The following is a 19121-nucleotide window of genomic DNA, read 5'->3' as shown; positions in this document are numbered from 1 at the left end:
GTTCCACCTGGATCTGAGGTTCAACTATCAGTCGGACTCTATTCTCCAGTGCCCCCGCATAGACCTTACCGTGGAAGCTGAGGAGTGTGATCCCCCTATAGTTGGAACACACCCTCCGAGCCCCCTTCTTAAAAAGGGGAACCATCACCCCAGTCTGCCAGTCCAGAGGCACTGCCCCCGATGTCCATGCGATTTTGCAAAGACGTGTCATCCAGGACAGCCCCACAACATCCAGAGCCTTGAGGAACCCAGGGCGAACTTCATCCATCCCCGGGGCCCTGCCGTCAAGTACTTTTCCTACCACCTCGGCCCCCTCAGCCCCAGTGATAGACGAGCCCTCCCCAGCTCCGTTCAGACACCTCAACAATGGAGGTCTGGAACATGGCCCATTCAGACTCCATATCACCGGCCTCCCCCGGGATGCAGTCGAAGTCCTGCCGGATGTGGGATTTGAAGATATTTCTGACAGGTTCCTCTGCCTAATGTTCCCAGCAAACCCTCAGCACATATTTAGGCCTGCCAAGTCTGTCCGGCATCCTCCTCCGCCATCTGATCCAACTCACCACCAGGTGGTGTTCAGTTGACAGTTCAGCATCTCTCTTCACCCGAGTGTCCAGAACATATGGCCACAGGTCCGATGATTCGACTATAAAGTCGATCATCAAAATGCGGCGTAGGGTATCTTAATGCCAGGTGTACTTGTGGACACCCTTATGCTTGAACATGGTTTTTGTAATGGACAAATTGTGACGGGCACAGAAATCCAATAACTGAACACCACTGGGGTTCAGATCAGCGGGGCCGTTCCTCCCAATCACGCCCCTCCAGGTCCCACTGTCATTATCCATGTGAACGTTGAAGTCCCCCAGCAGAACAATGGAGTCCCCAGAATGAGTACTGTCCAGCACCCGCTCTAGGGTCCCCAAGAAGGGCTGGTACTCTGAACTGCTGGTCGATGCATAAGCACAAACAACCGTCAGAGCTCTTTCTCCAACCTGAAGGCGCAGGGAAATTATCCTCTCATTCACTGGGTTAAACCCCAACGTACAGGTGCTAAGCTGGGGTGCTATGAGTAAGCCCATTCCTGTCTTACGCCCCTCACCCTGGGGAACTCTAGAGTGAAAGAGCATCCAGCCCCTCCCAAGGAGAGCCCATACTGTGTGTCGAGGTGAGCCAAACTATATCTAGCCAGTACCTCTCAACCTCGCGCACCAGCTCAGGCTCTTTTTCCACCAGAGAGGTTACATTCTATTTTCCAAGAGCCAGTTTCAGTAACAGAGGATCAGAATGCCAGGGCCCCCGACCTCGGCTGCCACAAGATCCACAATGCAACAGACCCGGATTACTACCTCTCCCACAGGTGGTGGGCCCATGGGATAGTGGAGCCATGTTGCTCCTTCTGGCTGAACCTGGCCGGACCCCATGAGTGAAAGTTTGGCCACCAGGCGCTCGCCAAGGAGCCCCTCCCTCAGGCCTGGCTCCTGTAACTGTACTACAGGCAAGGGAAGCTGTGTCCCTGTTTTTAATCTATTCATCTTGGTCTTTATGGATCACATTTTGTCTGGCCCATCACCTAGAATTTGGCTTGGGAGACCTTACCAGGGGCCATTGCCCCCGGCAACATAGCTCCTAGGCTCACGCAGGCACGCAAACCCCTCTACCACGTTAAGGTGAGGATCCAGGGAGGGACCATTATGTGAAAAAAAAACTGACCAGTGCCAGCGGGCCAATAATGATGTATTCTTAAAAATGATGTTGCGGGCCAATTAAAATCTTACAGTAGCCACATTTGTTCTGGGGGCTGGACTTTGGACACCTCTGGCATAAAATGAGTGAATTGAGGCAGAGCAGATAATGAGGGAGCTGTGTTTAGAAAGACTGGTAGTTTTTTTCAGATGATACACTCTTCTATACTAGTAGTGAATGATTGGTTGTGAATAGAGTGTGGTTCACTTGTGTGTGTGTGTGTGTGTGTGTGTATTTGTGTTTCTTTATCAGAACTTTCCCACCACAGTTCTGGTTCTTGAACCGGTTCCTTTTCTGATTCTTGGAATGTTGGTTCTTTGCAGTGAACCGGTCCATGTTTCTACAAGTTTAGAGGGCAATTCAGGATACGTCATCATTACGTGGGGGGGGGGGGGGTGGGGGGGGGGGGGTTGCTGTAGCATCGCTTTCTTTCTAAGTAGACTGCTCCGGTGCATGTCCAGTGTGTAATTATTTTAGGCTAGACTACTTCAACTCACTCCTGGCTGGACTTTCTCTGTAGGTCATCAGCTTTAAAACTCTTGATTGCCTACAAAGCCAAGAATGGACCATTCCTTCCCTACCTCTAGCCCTTTGAGCTTCAATCCAGCTTGAATTGATCTGCCATCCCTGAAGACACAAGGAAGACTAGCATCTAGACTCTTATCAGTCCTGACACCCAGATGGTGGAATGAACTTCCACTGGCTGTCTGAACAGTGAACTCTCAGAACCATCTCTTTGTGACTCAGGGGAGCACTGATGTAAGTACTCACCGTAACAAACTGTTTTTGCACTTATTCTGACTTCAACTTCTTTCTTAAGAAGTGCAGGTACTAGGTATGATCAATGACAAGCTTTTCTTGCTAGGTTTGAGCACTGACTAGATTATATTGTGCAGTGCACTTACTACGATTGTTGTGCCCTTGTTCTGGCACATGTATGAGCTCAGAGGGAATTTTGAACCTAACCTATTTGTACTAGTTAGGATACACATTCTGTTTTAACACTAAGCACTTTGTAATTCACTCTGGATGAAATGTCTGCTAAATGCTATTAATGTAAATGAAATGCTGCACTAGAGCCACAGATAAACTGTCAGAGTCATGACAGGGTCATTGTTTATTTTTTGTTTACCGTGAAGTCAGATCAGAGTGAGATATAATACATGTGTAACTCCACAAGGAAGAGGTTGAATAGTGTAAACATTCAACTGTTTGGATGCACTCATAATGATTTTCCTTCAACTCCTTTTTTTCCTTAACATCAAATCAACACAAGCTGTTGTTTTATAAGGTGAGAAAAAGTCCCAATTATTGCACATGATGATATGGATTTAGTAAGTGACATTTGGGGTTTTCTTTTACTTTGTGTGTGTGATTTTACAAGATTTCAAAATCTTTTTGCATATCATTTCATTTTCAGTACACTTTCTATTACTTGTTTTCATGTTATTAGTTTTTAGATTAATAGTTTCAAAAATGTTAAATGGACCAGACACGTCTAATAATATAAACAAAAGCAGAAAAGTAACAAGGAAACCACCATAGCTTATGCACTTTGATGGTCAATTCTGCTCTTACCTTTGTATGCTCAAAAAAGAGTTGAATTTCAAATCAACGTGAAATTATCTTATATGAAGGAATGAAAGAATAATAAGTGATTATCTACCTGTATTTACCAGAGATTAATTGTTGCTATAATTGTAACCTATTTCTTATTAAAGAACCTTTATTAGTGAGGAGTGTGTTTTTAATATTTGAAGTGTTAAAACAAGTTTAACACATCTCCTAAACCATGGGTAAAACAAAGCATAAATAATTGGATTAACGGTAGAGTTTAAATGAACAAGGACGAGTATTATTTGAATCAATCCTACACCAACCTCAATTACTCTGCCTAATAAACTGTGAATAAAATATGGAAGTAAACAAACCAAGAAAACAAACACTACTATCCCAAGGACTTTAGCTGCTTTTCTCTCAGATTTCTTTGGGATATTATTCTTTGATATCTGAGTCCTATTCTGAATATTAAGCTCTCTGATAGCAGTCGCATGTTTCTTAGCAATGACAAAGACTTGAATATACAGTATAATTATAATAGACAATGGGGAAACAAAAATAAACAGTAGGTCAACAAGAGACCAGACCTCATCTATGAAGAGGAAGCATTTTCCAGGACACATTACTACACGGTCAAAATTTCTGTTGAAATAATGAACTGCTAAACTGTAGGAGAATGACAAACACCAGTTGCATAAAACTACAAAACACATAATGCTTACAGAGACAGCTCTGGTATAGAGAAATGGGTTTGAGAGAGCAACGTAGCGGTCAACTGCGATCAGAGCAATATCAAATATGGACGTGCCTGTAACAATATAGGCAGTTAATAAAAAACATATACAAAACACTCTATTAAAGATCCAGCATGATTCAATTAAACCAATTAATATTATTGGGAAAACAACCAAACCAATCAGAAAGTCAGACACAGCCAGAGAGAGGATGAGCATGTTAGTCGGAGTGTGGAGCTGCTTGAAGTGACAGACAGAAATAATAACAAGCAAATTCCCACACACTGTTAACAGAACTACAGCCGCTGCAAATATGTACAAAATCACATACACTGCAGTAGATAGAGATCTCTCTGGACAGTGAAAGTACAGACAGGGATCTGTTTGGTTAAAGTCAGTGAAATTCATGGGTTCAGCAATTAATGTGTTGTAATAGAAATAGTTCAGGTCCTGGATTCTCCTGAGAGGCAGCAGTAGTCCATCTCTTAGAGCAGAAGAGTTACTGAATGAAGAGGCAGCAGCTGTGATATTTATTTAGTGGATAAGTTGGAATGTACCAGAGTCACAGATTGATACATATTCAGTAAATGGGTGGAGCTGTGACAAAAAAAAACAGTGTCCATGGACACAACAGTTAGGGTAATACAGGAAATTGTGTTTGTCAAATATGTAGCTTTGCTGCAGAGTTAACTAAGTTGACTTACTGGAAATGTATGTAGTATACACATTACATACACATATAATATTTGGGAAAGGTGAATGGGCAGTTTTGATACATCTTAACCATCAGCTAAATGTAATCATGAAAGATTTACATTTTATCAGCATTAAACAATCTCTACAACACAAAGGCTTGTGCGTATGTGTGTGGTGGTCCTATTATTCTAACATTCAGTTATTCATTATTCATATTTTATTCTTTGTTTAACATGGAGTCGGATCAGAATGTGATATAATACATGTGTAAATGGTGCAGAGTTCAGAGGTGTCTTTTTGAGCTTGTGAACATTGGATAAACGTAACCAGTGCAGAGTCGTGGCTCTGACCAATGCGCATGGTTTCGCGGCAAACACAGACACAGAAACACACACAAACGGAGTGTGTTCCTGTTTTATTTCCTATAATGTTTTTTATTGATATTAAATGTAAATGATCCTGTCCAGTTGCACTGGGTGATAACGTAGTGTTTGAGCCTCTGAGCTCTTCCTTGAGTTACTGAACCTCAACACAACCACCGACGAACTGTTTTGGTTTGTGAACCAGATTGTTGGTGGACACGAGTTGAACGGTTCAAAATATGGTTTGGGAACTGGAACCGTTCCTGTTCCTTGTTGGTGGAAATGCGCTATCTGTGTGTGTGTGTGTGGGTGGGTGTGTCAACAGTGGACTGATCTGTCTGAAGCTTTAATTTAAGATCTAATTTTGTAGTTGGTGAGTTATTAAAAATCTACATAAAATATTACACAGAGGCCAGTGTACAGTGCTACATGATAAATAATGTTGTCAAAATGTTTGTTACTGGCAAAATTGAGCACAGTGGAGTGATTTGTAAGTTTAGTTTGGATATCCACAATTCTAAATAATAATTAAAGTGAATTAACAACAAGAACAATTAAACAGATATGAATGAGTTATGAATACGATTCTAAAATCTCGACAGAAGGCTTTAACATGTCTGTTTATTTACAGCTAGTGAGGATGAATTGGTAATGAAATGTCTCTGCTTTTGATGTGATGTCGTTATCTGGTTAGGAAAATAAAAAATAAATTCACATGGGTTTAGTGAAATCTTTGAGGATTTGATTAATGTACATTTTGTTCATGCATAATATTTTCTGACAAATATTTTAATATTTAAATTGTGACAATGTTAATGTTAAAAATATTTGGCATATCTACTCTACATCCGTCAATATAGAAAAATATATTGCAATACATTTTTTGTCAGTTTGACCCAGGCTTACTTTGTGCTCTTTTCTACAGTCATTGGTCAAGCTCTGGTTGTGGTATCATTATGGTATTGTTTTTTTTTTTTTTTTTTCTCAAGAAACCTACAAACTGTCCTTAATTCTGTCTTTGAGGAGCACAAATACAGGCGTATTCAAGAAATTCTGGAGGGGCAGAGGGCACTTAAAGTCTACAAACTTTAATTGTGGAAGGCTTATATGTTTTACATCAACTGGTTTCCACCCACAAGGGAGAGGCTGAGTGGTACTAATATTCAACTGTTTGGCTGCACTTATAATGATATTCATTTAAATCTCTTCATACGTCTTAACATCAAATCAACACAAGCTGCTGTTTTATAATATGAGACCAAGTCCCAATTATTGCACATGATGATATGAAGTTAGTCAGTGGCATTTGACTTTTTTAATTTTATGGATGTAATTTTACAAGATTTTGAAATCCTTTTGCATCATTTCATTTTCAGTGCAACTTCTATTACATTTTTCATTTTATTAGGTATTAGATTAAAAGTTTCAAAGAATATCAAATGGACCAGACATGTCTAATAAAATAAACAGTAACAGAAAGGTAACAAGGAACTAACCAGAGCTTATGTAGTTTGAAGATCCTTTCCGCTTTTACCTTGGTATGCTCAAAAAAAGATTTGAATGTCAAAACCGCATGAAATTGTCTGATCTGAAGAACTGAAGGGATCAGTGAATATCTACCTGTATTTACCAGAGATTAATAGTTGTGATAATTGTAAACTATTTTAATTAAAGAATCTTTATTAATGAATAATGTGTTTTTAATATTTGAAGTGTTAAAACTAGTTTAACACATCTTCTAAACCATGGGTAAAACAAAGCATAAATAATTGGATTAACAGTAGAGTTTAAATGAACAAGGACGTGTATTATTTGAAACAATTCTACACCAACCTCAATGACTCTGCCTAATAAACTGTAAATAAAATATGGAAGTAGACAAACCAAGAAAACAGACACTACTATCCCAAGAACTTTAGCTGCTTTTCTCTCAGACTTCATTGAGATTTCATTCTTTGAAGTTCCAGTCTGAATATTAAGGTCTCTGATAGCAGTGGCATGTTTCTTAGCAATGACAAAGACTTGAATATACAGTATAATTATAATAGACAATGGGGAAACAAAAATAAACAGTAGGTCAACAAGAGACCAGACCTCATCTATAAAGAGGAAGCATCTTCCAGGACACATTACTACACGCTCAAAGTTTTTGTTGAAATAGTGAACTCCTAAAGTGTAGGAGAAAGTTATAAGCCAGTTGCATAAAACTACAAAACACATAATGCTTACAGAGACAGCTCTGGTATAGAGAAATGGATTAGAGAGAGCAACATACCGGTCAACTGCAATCAGAGCAATATCCATTATGGACGTGCCTGTAACAGTATAGGCAGTTAATAAAAAACATATACAAAACACTCTACTGAAGATCCAGCATGATTCAGTTAAACTGATTAATGCTATCGGTAACACAAACAAACCAATCAGAAAGTCAGACACAGCCAGAGAGAGGATGAGCATGTTAGTTGGAGTGTGGAGCTGCTTGAAGTGACAAACAGAAATAATAACAAGTAAATTCCCACACACTGTTAACAGAACTACAGCTGCTGCAAATATGTACAAAATCACATACACTGCAGTAGATAGAGATCTCTCTGGACAGTGAAAGTACAGACAGGGATCTGTTTGGTTAAAGTCAGTGAAATTCATGGGTTCAGCAGTTAGTGTGTTGTAATAGAAATAATTCAGATCCTGGATTCTCCTGAGAGGCAGCAGTAGTCCATCTTTCAGAGCAGAAGAGTTACTGAGTGAGCAGGCAGCAGCTGTGATATTTATTTAGTGGATAAGTTAGAATATAACAGAGTCACAGCTTGATACATATTCAGTAAATGGGTGGAGCCGTGGGAAAGCACCAGTGTCCATCGACACTGTACTTGTAGCAATACAGGAAATTGTGATTGTCCAACATGCTGCTTTGCTGCAAACTTAATTTTTACCTGAAATATGTCATATTTGTACTGACATAAACATAATTTTTTTATTGTGATTTTAATTTCTTAAATGTTTCTACATTCATTAGCAGCTGACACAAAAAAGAGAAATGCTTAGTGGGATGATTTTGGAACAACTCTCAGAAAATTCCTCAGAGAAGTATCTGTCCTATGTCGTGGGCTTTTGAAGTTATTTAATAGCTCGAAAAATTTATATTTTGGAAGTTGACTGCTTTGGCAGAGATTGCTTTGAGCAACGACAATATTTGGAGAAGCGGAAGGGGCATTTTTGATCAAATTTATAATTCAGCTAACTATAATCATGAAAGATTAACATTTTATTTTCATTTTAAATTGTTTCTACAACACAAGAATTTGTAGGTATGAGTGGTGACGTGGTCTAAATATGTTAACATTTGGCTGCCCTATATTTGGCTAAATAGTTTGCTGCACTTGTAATGCTTTTTTGTAAACTTCTTTCATCACTCTATAATTTTAAATAAACATGATCTGCTGTTTTATAATCCTTGCACAGTTAAAATTGCAACATTGTCTTGTGTAGCATATTTAAATATAATGTTACAATTTGTGAATTTTTGCTTCTTTATTCTTGGAAGAAGTTTATAATGAAATATGAAGTTGTATGTTTTACATGTGTAAAAGAATGTAAGACGATATAAGTTAAGTATGCGACAAAACTTTAATTCACACCAGATATAGAAACTGTCTCAGATTGACCTTTTGTGTAATCAGACTTTGCCCAGTTGCTTTTTTTTTTGCCCCAACTCTGCCACAATTCTCATACTCCCCAACTGGCCCGTGCTCACACAGCAATTAACCCTCAAGACCCTAACAGGCTTAGGCAATCAGGTTGTGGCTCTTTGGAATAAACAGCATTTGTATAGCACATTGGAGATTAGAACTGTAATTTTTGCCTAATTTGGAGTTGTCCTGTGGGGCGATATTGTCAGCTCTCTTGCATGCCTTATAGATTTTTCCATTATGGAAAATAGAGTTTTTTTTATTGTCCTGCACGCATAAATATGTTTTAATGGGAGCACTTATTTGCAGAATTTACCAAATGTCTCAGCCACACTTTAGAAAGTACTGCCCCTCAGTGGTGGACCAGAGTGATTCAGGTTGTTGCTGTGTCTCTTTAGAGTGTACTATCATGTACAACGTGCTTGAGTTACATGCTCAGGCAGGTTTAGCAATCACACTAGAAGTTTAATTTCTGTGATTGCCCTAGTCGAATGAACTGGACTGTGGGTGTCTGACATGTTTGGGCACAGTGCATATTGCCTAGTGTGGCATATCTCAGTGTTATATTTATGAAGGACAGTTTATCTTGTTTTTAGAGAAATATAGGTTATTTTATTTTATAATATGATGTATTTGTGGACCCAGGTGTAGTATTTGCTCAAATGCCTTGCTCCAACCACTGACAAAACTTCCAAATTCAGTCTTTTATGACAGCAATTTAGTCACTGATATTTGTCTTGTCATTACTCTGAGGAAACAATATAACAGAATTTTACTTCTTCCAGAATACATTTTCAAATATGCATAGAGTTTGTAAGAGAATTAGAATTTTATTAATCAGTGCACACAATATCAAATGGAGTAGAAATATCTGGAGCTTATGTATTTGATGTTTCTGGTTATACCTCAGCATTCCATGAAAACATTTGAATGTTAGAGTGTGTAGCTTGGTCAAAAATAATGTAAACATCTGAAGAAATAAGAAATGATTATCTGGAAGTATTTAAGAGAGTTTCCTGGTTGTAATAACTGCAAAATCAAATTAATTAGCTAAAGAACCTTTATTAGTGAAGAATGTGTATTTAATATTTGAAGATTTAAAACAAGTTTAACACATCTCCTAAACCATGGGTAAAACAAAGCATAAATAATTGGGTTAATGGTAGAGTTTAAATAAACAATGAGTAATATAATTTGAAACAATCCTACACCAACCTCAATGACTCTGCCTAATAAACTGTAAATAAAATATGGAAGTAAACAAACCAAGAAAACAGACACTACTATCCCAAGAACTTTAGCTGCTTTTCTCTCAGATTTCATTGAGGTTTCATTCTTTGAAGTTCCAGTCTGAATATTAAGGTCTCTGATAGCAGTGGCATGTTTCTTAGCAATGACAAAGACTTGAATATACAGTATAATTATAATAGACAATGGGGAAACAAAAATAAACAGTAGGTCAATAAGAGACCAGACCTCATCTATAAAGAGGAAGCATCTTCCAGGACACATTACTAAACGATCAAAATTTCTATTTAAATAATGAACTGCTAAATTATAGATGAAAATTATGCACCAGTTACATAAAATTACAAAACACATAATGCTTACAGAGACAGCCCTGGAATAGAGAAATGGGTTTGAGAGAGCAACGTACCGGTCAACTGCAATCAGAGCAATATCAAATATGGATGTGCCTGCAACAATATAGGCAGTTAATAAAAAACATATACAGAATACTCTGTTGAAAATCCAGCATGATTCAATCACACTAACTAATGATATTGGAAACACAACCAACCCAATCAGAAAGTCAGACACAGCCAGAGAGAGGATGAGCATGTTAGTCGGAGTGTGGAGCTGCTTGAAGTGACAAACAGAAATAATAACAAGCAAATTCCCACACACTGTTAACAGAACTACAGCTGCTGCAAATATGTACAAAATCACATACACTGCAGTAGATACAGATCTCTCTGGACAGTGAAAGTACAGACACGGATCTGTTTGGTTAATTCCAGTAAGATTCATGGGTTCAGCAGTTAATGTGTGGTAATAAAAATAATTCAGGTCCTGGATCCTCCTGAGAGGCAGCAGTAGTTCATCTCCATAAACAGACAAATTAGTTGTTGAACATTCAGCAGCTCTGCTAAGTTTTAAGTGGAACAGCTTTATTTATTTGGAACAGCTTGTTACATATTCAGTAAGTGGGTGGTGCAGTGAGAATGTTCCAGTATCCTCCAATTGTGAGCAAGACAGGAAATCATGTCATGTAGCTTTGCTGCAAACCTAACACATTTGACACACTGCAAGTGTACATGTCATATATAGTTAATATCCTAAATTTTTATTTTAAAATTTCCTTTTGTCCTTGTCCTGTTCAGTTCAATACCTCTATTAATCATTAGTTATGTTTTCCAGCAGTTATGAAGATAAAAGAAACATTTTAATAAAGATTAGTAAAAGGATACACGTTTGGTGCCCAAGGTTATCAAAATAGTCTGATACCTACGACCATATCTTCCAAAATTTTGGCAATTGCTGACGGAATAAGCCGGGTCCCCCATGGACAGATTTGCTGATATTTGAGAGAGCCACATATGCAGAGAAGGTCCTGTGGGGGTAGACCAAATGGACCCTTTTTTTTTTGAAAGATATACCAATAACAAAAGAAGTTTCTTTAAATTCTGGTGTAAAATTTAGTCAGTGTTGCTGTTGACCAAATATAATCTTGCAGCCATTGAAAACTATTTAAAAACATCTCTTATTTCACTCTGAATATCTTTCCAATATTCTGCAATAAAGGGACACTGCCAAAAGATGAGTAAGCATGTTCCTTATTCCAGTTTATTTTTGAGAAAAGATTTGGATCCATTTTATGTATTTGGACCCTGGTGGGAGATGAAATACAAATTCCAGGAAGTATCAAACCCAACATAAGAGATGTTCTCTCAAAGTGAATACATTTTAGGATGAAATAGCCCCTTCTGTTCTTTTTTTAAACCCATGTTTTCTGAGAAACCTGTTCCCTGTGGAATATTTGTTCATGAGTAAGACACCTCCCCATGCAGGCATTGTTATGTTCTAGGATCTGTTTAGTTTCTTATAGAGTTTTTAATTTCCTCTTATTTGCATTTCCCCTATTGATCACTGCCACTGCATGGCCTTTACCCACAACTGAGCAAATGTGTAGGATGTTTCTGGCCCAAAAATATGTTTTGCAGGCTTTGGATAAATGAAGTATGAAGTATTGGCTTTTTTTAATCACTGTAAACCTCTTTGAAATGAAGGTGTTTAGGTGTTGTTCAGGATCAGCTGGAGAGGTTAGAGATTGGCAGTGGTAGGACCAGACCTTGCATTCTGGTATTCAGGTTTTTATGAGCTGGCTTTACAAAAAACAGTTTGGTCAATTTACCTATACCAGTGCAAGCTATTTTGAGAAACTTAAGGTCCATTTGAATCTGTCTTTTTAAGTCTTCTGACATAGTCTAGGTCAGACAGTCTACATGACAGCTGCATTTTAGCTTGGGTAATCCTCAGACAAAGGGTAATGCTGGACATTTAGTTTTATACAGCACAAGGCTAAAGAATCAGTTAAAGGAACCATTTAACAAACAATTTGTACAGTACATTTGATTAAATTTCAGTAAGTGTAGAAAACTTTAAATTTAATCATGAAATTAAGTCATCATGAGTTTTGTTAAACTACAACAATATAAGAATGAAGAATTCAGTCTGATATTAATCATTTAATAATTGTTAGTTTTGGTCTAATTGTATTCAAGAAAAGTGAAACGTTTAATTTTTCGTCCATTAAATAAAATATCCTTAATATCCTTTAATCATGCATTTTTAAAGATTTTACTGTTGTTTAGGCATTTTTTCTTCCTGAATTTAATAAACAATACTGTAACGATTATGTTAGACTATAAAACATGTTAACATCCTAAGGTATGGAAGGAAAATAGCTGCTTATTTCATCATATAAATTTAGCTTTTTTCTTTCTCCATGTTGTATCGAAAATGTATCATATCATGGAACAAAAACAGCAATATGTATTGTACTGTACAATTTGTGTCTAGTTGCACCCCTAATGTTGACATAGTGCAAGTAAGACAATGCACATCAAGGCTGTGTTTCTGTAGCACGAGTAATCCCCAGACCAATGGTAATGCAGCAAATCTAATTATGAATTTGGGCTATCTGCTCTCAGTGTTGTCTAAAACAAGGTTAAGGGATTAATCCACTTACCAAAAACACTTCAGAGTACAATAAATGTTTTAAGCATTAAAAATTTTATACTATATTCAGATTCACAGAATTGCTAAAATTCTTCACGAAAAATCTTTACTGTGACTTAATTCTGCAGAGTTGCTCTTTGTGAACAGTGAGAAGCTGCAGCTGGATGACTTTGGAACAAAATCCTGAAAATAATCATAGATGTTTCACAGCAGTATCCGCCACAGGTAAAGAAATGAACACTGCTGTGGTATCGTTTGCTTGTCTTCTTTAATAGTTTGTGAAACTAGATTGGCTACAGCTAGATTTTTGAGCACCCCAATCACAGGGAAGGTGATATTTGGGGAAGTGCAAGGGACATTTTTGTTATAACTTATATGTCAGATATCTTTAATTATGAAAAATTAAATGTTTTTAAATAAAATGATTAAATATAAAATGACAAGGGCAAATGTGTGGGGTGCTTTGAACACTCTGACATTCAAAATTTGCATAAGTATATATATTTTTTGGAGGCAACGCAACATGTATTTTACTATGTCTTAGCAAACAATGCAGCAAACACTGCCCCTCAGCCGTAGATCAGAGTAAATATTTGAAGGATGTTATTAGATTGGAATGGAGTAGAAACATGTGATAATATGAAGAATAATAGAAAGTTAGTAAGGCAGCAAGTTGGGTTTTAGTGCTTTGGTGTTAGCATCAGCTTTCATGAAAACAAAACAGCATTTCATGAAAACAGTTGAAATTTGTAGTGTGTAGCTGAATTTAAAATTTAAAACAACAATTTTTTTAATTCAGAGTGAAATAAAAATCATAAGGTATAAGAAATTTAATTATTATGATATCTGTAAAACTAGATCAATTATCTAAAGAATTTTTAATAGTGAAGAATGTTTTTTTAATATTTGAAGTGTTAAAACAAGTCAGATACAGCCAGAGAGAGGATGAGCATGTTAGTCGGAGTGTGGAGCTGCTTGAAGTGACAAACAGAAATAATAACAAGCATATTCCCACACACTGTTAACAGAACTACAGCTGCTGCAAATATGTACAAAATCACATACACTGCAGTAGATACAGATCTCTCTGGACAGTGAAAGTATAGACAGGGATCTGTTTGGTTAAAGTCAGTAGGAGTCATGGGTTCAGCAGTTAATGTGCAGTAATAACAATAATTCAGGTCCTGGATTCTCCTGAGAGGCAGCAGTAGTTAATCTTTCAGAGCAGAAGAGTTACTGAGTGAACAGGCAGCAGCTATGATATTTATTTAGTGGATAAGTTGGAATATCCCAGAGTCACAGCTTGATACATATTCAGTAAATGGGTGGAGCTATGAGAAAGCATGTAGGCAAGATTTGTAGTGTAAGATCTTAGATTACAAATTTAACTCAGTTGAATTATTTTAGTTGTGTTTAATATTTGTACTAACATTTGGCAATGTTTCTTTTTAAATGAATGTTTTTGTCATTTTCATTTTGTCACATAGCCTTTCCCATGCAGACATGGTTTATTTCTTTTCTAGGCTTGGCTCGGTTACATAAAGAATTTTTTTCCCCTCCTACTGTATAACCACTTAGGTGCTCTGCATTTGCATGGCCTCAACCAGTGAGACAACATAAGGTTAGAAAGAGATTTCTGGGACAACAATAATTCATGGATCAGTTCAAGTTCAAGTTATACTTGTTAAAAACCTTCTTAAATTTAGTTTTTAATTGTATTGACATGATCCAAGTTAGACAGTCCATGTGAGGGTTGTGTTTCTGCAGTTAATGTAATCCCAAGACCAAAAGTAACATTAAAAATCTAGTCATGTATTAGGGCTGTTTGCTCTCAAGGTTAAAATCCCAGCATAGGGTTAAATAATTATTTAAACGAAAACCTTTAACGGACACAGTGTATAGTACACTTTTTTAAGCATCAAGAGCTGTAGACTACATTAAATTTCATTAGCAAATTAATTAACTTGCTGAAAAATTGGCTTTTATTAAACTCTAATTTTATCAGTATCAACATAAACAGTGCATTTTGGTGGCACTGTGGCCTAATAGTTAGTGTAGCTGTTACAAAGCTCCAGGGTCCTAGTCCCGCTCCGGGTGAATGTTTGTGAGGAGTGTGGTGTGTTCTCCGGGTGCTCCGGTTTCCTCCCATGTTCCAAAAACACATGTTAGTGTCCCTAGGTGTGAGTGAGTATGTGTGTCGTCCTGCGAAGGACCTGGCACAGGGTGTGTTCCGCCTTTTACTCGGTGATTCTGCGATCCTCAACTGGATAAGGGTTACAGACAATGAATGAATGAATCATGTACTGATTTTATCAGGCACACAGTGCATGAGGTAGTTCATATGGAAGTGAGATTAATTAGTGTACCCCTGGTTATGGTATCTGGTAGTGTTACAAATTACAGAACTACAAATGGTCTAAAGATGCGTATTTAAGGACACCAGTGATAGGAATAGGTGGCATTTAGGGATGGCCAAGGGGCATTTATGGTCCAGATTAAATGGTCAAGTAAATTCTCTCTAGTCGTGGAAGATTTATATTTTTTCACTGATAGATTTCCATGACACAAGAGTTTGGCTGCAGTTGTAATGTTTTTCTGTCAAAATTCTTTATCATATTTTAAGGTCTATTTGTATATATATTGTGGACAAATGGACAAAAACACTTTCATGTTTAGCAACTTTACACAAAATGGTTGTTTTTGAATTTGTGCTGGTTTTAATTATGGAAGTTGATAAAACAGAGTAATTCATTTATTTATTTTAGACTCTTTCCCAGTTGAAGTTTGTGGTGGGACAATGAGGATTGATAAATGCATTAGACTGGTTTCCAGCATAAAAAACAGAATGAAAGGCAGGAAATGGTAAGGAAACGTAATCTGAGTTTTATTAAAAAACGTGATTTTGTTTTTATCACAATCGTGAACATCATATTTAATATATACAGTATCACAAAAGAGGGACAATGTAAAGATCAGCATAGTGTGTATTCATTGAAGATGATGCAGCTGAGTTTGGCTGCCGTCACAACAGCCTTCTCTATGCATTGAGCATTCTGTCACAAACTTTAAATTAGTTTTCTCTACCCCACATATTTTAAGACAGAGTTCCTATCAGTGTATGATGCCCTCACTTTATGTCACTTTCAAGGTCAGGCGAGGAGAGGTTCATATCTTTTTTAACCTCCACTCCTGCATGTTATTTCGGAAAATGTTGTTTTGTGAAGTATGTGGGACTGTGTGTGGGAACAGGCCTAAAACATCAACCTTGTGGGCGAGATTGACAAATGTGCACTAAATGTGATTCTGTGGAGAACAGCATATCAATGTTTATTTAGAAAGGCCTGTTTATACTGGACTTGGATAAATGGAGGTTAGTGTTTATATTATGGGGTATTCTGTGTTCCCAAGTATACTGCTTGAGGAGATGGCCTGCTTCAACCCCTGACACAAGTCCCAATTACTTCCTATGATGACAGGAATTCAGTCAGTGACATATGGGGTTTTCTTTACTCTGGGGAAGCAATATTATATTACTCTGACAAAGCAAAAAATATTAAAGAATTTCACCATCCTCCAGAAAAACAATAAAAGTTACTGTATTAATAGACTCACATAATATGAAACAGAATAGACACATCTGATGATATGAACATTAATAGAAATAATGCAGGGAAACAACTGGAATCTTAGTATTAGAATCTGCTTGTACATTTTAACATATTGGAATGCTAGAGTGTGTAGCTTGTTTTAAATAACATGAAACAAGTCAGATCATATGAAGGAATAATAATTAATTATACGCCTGTAAGTAGGAGAGATTAATTGCTGTGATCAATGTAAAAGTACTTTAATTAAAGAACCTTTATTAGTGAAGAGTGTGTTCTTAAAATCTGAAGTGTTAACACGAGTTTAACACATCTCCTAAACCATGGGTAAAACAAAGCATAAATAATTGGATTAATAGTAGAATTTAAATAATAAAGGATCAGTATTATTTGAAATAATAACCCAACTTCAAGAAAATTGCTTAATAAACTGTACAAAAAATATGGAAGTAAACAAACCAAGAAAACCGACACTACTATGCCAAGAACTTTAGCTGCTTTTCTCTCAGATTTCATTGAGATTTCATTCTTTGAAGTTCCAGTCTGAATATTAAGGTCTCTGATAGCAGTGGCATGTTTCTTAGCAATGACAAAGACTTGAATATACAGTATAATTATAAGAGACAATGGGGAAACAAAAATAAACAGTAGGTCAACAAGAGACCAGACCTCATCTACAACAATAAAGCAGTTTCCAGGACACATTACTAAACGTTCAAAGTTTTTTTTGAAATAGTGAACTGCTAAATGATAGGAGAACATTAAACACCAGTTGCATAAAACTACAAAACATGTTTTGTTCACAGAGACAGCTCTGTTATAGAGAAACGGGTTTGAGAGAGCAATGTACCTGTCAACTGCAATCAGAGCAATGTCAAATATGGATGTGCCAGAAGCAATATAGCCAGTTAATATAAAACATATACAAAATACTCTACTGAAGATCCAGCATGATTCAATCATAATAATTAATGCAATCGGAAACACTAAGGTACCGATGAGAAAGTCAGACACAGCCAGAGAGAGGATGAGCATGTTAGTCGGAGTGTGGAGCTGCTTGAAGTGACAGACAGAGATGATAACGAGCAAATTCCCACACACTGTTAACAGAATTACAGAAGCTGCAAATATGTACAAAATCACATACACTGCAGTAGATACAGATCTCTCTGGACAGTGAAAGTACAGACAGGGATCTGTTTGGTTAATTCCAGTAAGATTCATGGATCCAACAGTTGTAATAAAAATTATTCAGATCCTGGATTCTCCTGAGAGGCAACAGTAGTCCATCCCTGTGAGCAGAAGAGTTACTGAGTGAACAGGCAACAGCTCTGATATTTATACTTGAAATATTAGAATGTGTTGGAATCATAACTTAATACATATTCAGTAAATGGGTGGAACAGTAGCATAGAACCAGTATCCATGAACACAGGCTTTGGGGACAAAACAGGAACTCAAGTCTGTCCAACCTATACCTTTGCTGCAAACTTCACTTGACTGTAACATAAACCTACCATAACCTTGGGCCTGTATTTATGCAGCATGAAATGTACATTCCAGAAAATATCAAGCCCAAACACTAGGTTCTTCTCAAAATCAATTCTTTTCATAAGGGCCATTCTCTTCTTATTTTAATTTTTAATCCAGTGTTTTGGGAATTCCAGGTAGGCTCCGGACCCACCATGACCCTGAACTGGATAAGCAGTTACAGACAATGAATGAATGTTTAGGGATTTGCTTTACTTGCCTTCATTGAGTAGGACATTGTTCCCCAAGGAGACTTTGTTTCCAACTTTTCTAGCCTTGGCCTCATTTCCTATATATTTGTATTTTTTCCCCTTTTAAGTGCTGATTTTTATGGCCTTAACCAGTGAATATGCAGTTGCCTTGAAAGAGATTTTATGAACACAAAAATAAGTGTAGCTTGGATGAATGTAGTATAGATGAGGGATCTGATTTCTTTTCACTGAAAACCTTTTTGAAACTGAGGTATTCAGGTGGCATTTAGGATAAGCTGGACAGATGTTGGGACCTGGTAAAAGGATATCCAGACTTTGACTTGCACTTGTATACATCGCAACAAAATGCACTTTTTCAAACCAATCTTATGAAGACATCAATCAAAGAATGCAAAGTGGAAAATGGGCTTAGGTGGTATACCAGCAATACCAGTTGTGTGTGTGGTGTGTCAAATTTCAATTCTGTGTCTTTAAGTACAAGGCCAGCATTCATTTATGTGCACTTAAGAGAGCCACAGTGAGGGGGCGTTCTTGGACTGGTGCTTTGACTGGTGATGTCACAGTCTCACAATGGAGAAAAAAGAGCAGTTGAGAGTTTAGTGCTCGAATGAAGTTGAAAACAAGCAAAGCACTCAGAAGACACTTCACCCAGTTTTATGCTCACAAGTATGAGGCTTTATCTCTAAATATGTGTGATTAGAGCTGGAGTTCACTCTATAACAATTTGCTGTGATATGCTATG

General features: G+C 37.2%; 4 protein-coding genes and 1 long non-coding RNA gene across 12 annotated transcripts in view; 1 reads left to right on the top strand and 4 right to left on the bottom strand.

Moving 5' to 3' along the window:
• Positions 1–19121, top strand: part of LOC136702112 (uncharacterized) — a 269541-nt gene that overhangs the window by 51746 nt on the left and 198674 nt on the right. The gene's annotated exons all lie outside the window — the stretch shown is intronic.
• On the bottom strand, positions 3462–4454 carry LOC136702358 (trace amine-associated receptor 13c-like). Its single transcript, XM_066677385.1, has one exon. The coding sequence runs from the start codon at positions 4446–4448 to the stop codon at positions 3462–3464; it is 987 nt and encodes a 328-aa protein (XP_066533482.1). The 5' UTR covers positions 4449–4454.
• LOC136702377 (trace amine-associated receptor 13c-like) lies at positions 6767–7747 on the bottom strand. Its single transcript, XM_066677412.1, has one exon. It carries the CDS (start codon positions 7745–7747, stop codon positions 6767–6769), a length of 981 nt encoding a protein of 326 aa, XP_066533509.1.
• On the bottom strand, positions 9841–10821 carry LOC136702384 (trace amine-associated receptor 13c-like). The gene has a single exon (XM_066677424.1). The coding sequence runs from the start codon at positions 10819–10821 to the stop codon at positions 9841–9843; it is 981 nt and encodes a 326-aa protein (XP_066533521.1).
• LOC136702437 (trace amine-associated receptor 13c-like) lies at positions 16884–17861 on the bottom strand. Its single transcript, XM_066677493.1, has one exon. It carries the CDS (start codon positions 17859–17861, stop codon positions 16884–16886), a length of 978 nt encoding a protein of 325 aa, XP_066533590.1.

Source organism: Hoplias malabaricus, chromosome 7 (genome assembly GCF_029633855.1).
Source record: "Hoplias malabaricus isolate fHopMal1 chromosome 7, fHopMal1.hap1, whole genome shotgun sequence".
NCBI lineage: Eukaryota > Metazoa > Chordata > Actinopteri > Characiformes > Erythrinidae > Hoplias > Hoplias malabaricus.
The sequence above is the reverse complement of the archived record's forward strand: the minus strand, read 5'-3'. Positions and strand labels throughout refer to the sequence as shown.

What these genes read in the sequence shown, in the direction of transcription:
- LOC136702358 (XM_066677385.1), bottom strand. Translation starts at nt 4,448, where the DNA reads ATGAATTTCACTGACTTTAACCAAACAGATCCCTGTCTGTACTTTCAC.
- LOC136702377 (XM_066677412.1), bottom strand. Translation starts at nt 7,747, where the DNA reads ATGAATTTCACTGACTTTAACCAAACAGATCCCTGTCTGTACTTTCAC.
- LOC136702384 (XM_066677424.1), bottom strand. Translation starts at nt 10,821, where the DNA reads ATGAATCTTACTGGAATTAACCAAACAGATCCGTGTCTGTACTTTCAC.
- LOC136702437 (XM_066677493.1), bottom strand. Translation starts at nt 17,861, where the DNA reads ATGAATCTTACTGGAATTAACCAAACAGATCCCTGTCTGTACTTTCAC.